The 3,323-nt window shown below is 34.2% G+C and overlaps 1 protein-coding gene across 1 annotated transcript; it reads right to left on the reverse strand.

Moving 5' to 3' along the window:
• Positions 1 to 1,547: 1,547 nt before the first annotated feature.
• HS3ST1 (heparan sulfate-glucosamine 3-sulfotransferase 1) lies at positions 1,548 to 2,743 on the reverse strand. Its single transcript, XM_053466021.1, has one exon. It carries the CDS (start codon positions 2,683 to 2,685, stop codon positions 1,756 to 1,758), a length of 930 nt encoding a protein of 309 aa, XP_053321996.1. The 5' UTR covers positions 2,686 to 2,743; the 3' UTR covers positions 1,548 to 1,755.
• Positions 2,744 to 3,323: the final 580 nt, after the last annotated feature.

Consider the following 3,323-nt stretch of genomic DNA (forward strand, 5'->3'; position numbering starts at 1 on the left):
TTTAATAAATATTATACACACTTTAATACATGTAAGATTTTTCTTAACTTGCAGTAAAATTGTTTTTGTAGATATGTAGAGGACGCTGGCGCCTGTCTGCACATTATCAAAATTCATTAAAACACCGGGAGACAGTGTTACACTTGGCACAGTTACTGGAGTCAACCCATGTTTATTTTTCATCAAGGTCCTCAATCATAATTTCACTATTTCCCATCTGTCATCAGTTACATATGCCTTCCAGCACAGCATTTAACTGCTCAACTTTTTTTTTCTTTAAATAAGTGAAGGATTAAGTATTGTTTTCTTTTTTTTTTTTAAATTATATGAAAATAGGCAGGTATGAAAAGAATTTAACAAAAACGCCACCCCTTCCAATGAATTCCCAAGTTCAATTTACATCAAATCCAACAGGTGTTACATTCGTATTTATCTTCTAAGCAAACGTCTTGTGATGTACACAAAGGAGAGAGAGAGAAGAGAGATGAGAGAGAAATACTTTGGTAGTGCAGGCATAGTCGTTGGGTCAAAGGATAGTTACTTTGTTTTTCCACCATGGTTTTTGTATTTTAAATATCTAAAGAAGCTTCTTCTTAAGTAAGCAACACATTTTATGATGTCCTTGGTCAGGGCAGTAATTGAGTTATTTAAATATTGAACTCAATAAAATATGACTTCAATAGGTTCTTATGACAGCAAATGAAAGTGGTCTGATCTCATCTGAAATTGTGTACCCAGCCTTCAAAAGGTGGGGTTCCAATACTGCAAAAGGTACTGAGAACCAGAAAGTGAGCAGCCATTATTAGTTCATAAGAAATGCCCCATGATAATATGTATGCCAATTGTTATTCTGTGTGTGGGGACAGTATTAAATGGTTACCATGCTTGGAGTTTTATTAATAAGAATTAATGACTTATTAAATATATTTGCAATGATACTGTTAACACACCAAGAAGAGCATTGTGTCATTGCTACACATGGGAGGCAAAATAATCAGGAACAGAAAGCTTAAAATCACTCTCCCAATCCGAAATCAAAAGCTTCTCCATTGTTTTTTTTTTTCTTGTTTCCTGAATTTTTGGTGCTTTATATTAGAAATGGAAAAGTTACAAGCTTGTATAAGACAATTCCACATTTACAACACATGCCTCCAAATCTATCGTTTTATATCTGGCGATTGGCTGATATTCTAAGAAACATACACATTTATGTACATATCAATAAGCGACATCATCTAAAGTTGTGTGTCCTCAAAAAAGGTAAGATCTATCTATACAATACATTTCAGTTATTGAGACAAATGTCAAGTGTCCCAGTAGAAGGGTCATAGACTCTTTTCAGAAATATATTTTGGTATAAAATTGTCAAAACTATATTAATCCTCTGTATTGCACAACACTTTTCAAAAAAGTGTGCTTGAACATTTAAAATATTAAAGAAAAACAGTTTAAATTAAGTAAAAAATGTGTAGTTTTAGCAACCTTGTAGTATCTCAGTTGGACACAACATACACAAATAGAAATGTTAAAAACACTGACTATATTCCAAAAGTGAAGGTATTTTATTAACCATTAAAACCGATAGCAAATAGTTTTCATATTTCACAAGTATAAAAATAGAAATAGTTTATGGGAATTGGTTATTTAGTGCTATACATATTTATATAGTTCAAGCATTTACAAATAAATTATAGCTTAATAATCCTTCTACGCACATAACACTCCAGGGATTTCTCTTCCCAAAGTCTTATAATCTCACAGCCAATCAAATGTTCTTCCAACCAGTTCAAAAAATTTCTTATTTGGTGCTGAAAAATATTCCTGAAGCTTTCCCATCAAGAATGGTGTTGTTTTAGGGTGCGCTCTTCCTTTGGATTCATGTAAACATCGCTCCCTCCCGCTGTCTCGTAAACAAAAAAAGCCTTTTGTTTTATTAAAGTAGAAGTTGGATGCGTTAATCTGTGGGGAAAGGTTCAAAAACCTTTCCACTTTCTGCATTTCTGGGAGAGGATCCCTGATCAAACAGTCCCCATCAACGATGTGAATATTTTCGAGCGGGAAATATTTTAGCCAGTTTTCCATGAACGTGTAATACAAGCTTCGGTTTATAGCTTTGTATTCAGTGTTTAGTTCTCCATTTTTCAAAAGAAGGTCCTCCACGGGTGGATAGGATTTATTTTTTTGTTTGTGGTTATAAAAAACCTGGGTGTAGTCTGACAAAACTCTTTCAATTGGGTCTCTTAAGATCAGCAAGAGTCTTATACTGCTGTTCATGTTATAGATTCTCTCGGGCACCAGAGAAGATGTGAAATATGCTGGGGTTTTTTCCACAGTTAGCTGGTGCGGGTAGGAGAATGGCATCTGACCAACATACCAGCGTAAACCTTTTGTATACTGATCTTCCAAGTCGAAGAAATGAATTTCACTTCCGGCTGGAGAAATATCTGAATGGAGACTAAGCATTTCTAGAAGGGCTCTGGTTCCGCCTTTCCGTACTCCAATAATGATGGTATGTGGTAAATTCTGGCTGGTACCATTCGGATGGACAGGATTCCTAACATCGTTTTTCTGAATTTCTTCTTCGTTAAACGATGCAGTATAGTTTTTTGTGTTTGAAGTTGGTCTAGAAGGTACTAGCTGTGGTTGAGTTAGAAGAAAACAAATCCCTACAAGAACAGTGGCCATAACGAATGAAACTTTGCAATCAGACAGGGTATTTCATCATAAGTCCATTTCTGCTTAAAATGATATTGTTTGTAATGAATATCTCATTCGTGAAGATTTTCCTGAAATAAATAAAAAATATACATTACTAAATGTAGACATTTAGTGAATTTATATATTAGCCTTTCATATTAATAATTTCATTATACAGTACATACATATTCACACACACAAATACACAAAACAGAACATGTTATCTTGATACACACAAAGTAATCTATTAATGTATAGTCAGAGATACAGTAGTCAGTCATTCTGCTTAACACAAATCAATACTGACACACACATGTTAATACAGACCTTTACAATGCAAAAGCCAGAAATCATGCAAGGAATGGAACAGATCTGATTTCAGAGGCTACCACTTATATTGAGAAATTCATACAAGTGCTCAAGTGTATAGCCAAATTTATCAGTCAGTTATATTTTCATAGTTTCAGGGGTATCAGAGAAAAATAAAAATAGCAGAAGGGCAGCCCAGATCACCACCACTGGCTATTCCATGGCTAGAATATTACCACACATGTTACTAGATTGTGTTAGAATCTTATCATTCACATTCTGTAGGGATTTAAATTTTAAACAGACATACACAAAGC

Source organism: Spea bombifrons, chromosome 1, assembly GCF_027358695.1.
Source record: "Spea bombifrons isolate aSpeBom1 chromosome 1, aSpeBom1.2.pri, whole genome shotgun sequence".
NCBI lineage: Eukaryota > Metazoa > Chordata > Amphibia > Anura > Pelobatidae > Spea > Spea bombifrons.

Excerpts from the sequence above, each read along its gene's own strand:
- HS3ST1 (XM_053466021.1), bottom strand. The coding sequence starts at position 2,685 with ATGGCCACTGTTCTTGTAGGGATTTGTTTTCTTCTAACTCAACCACAG.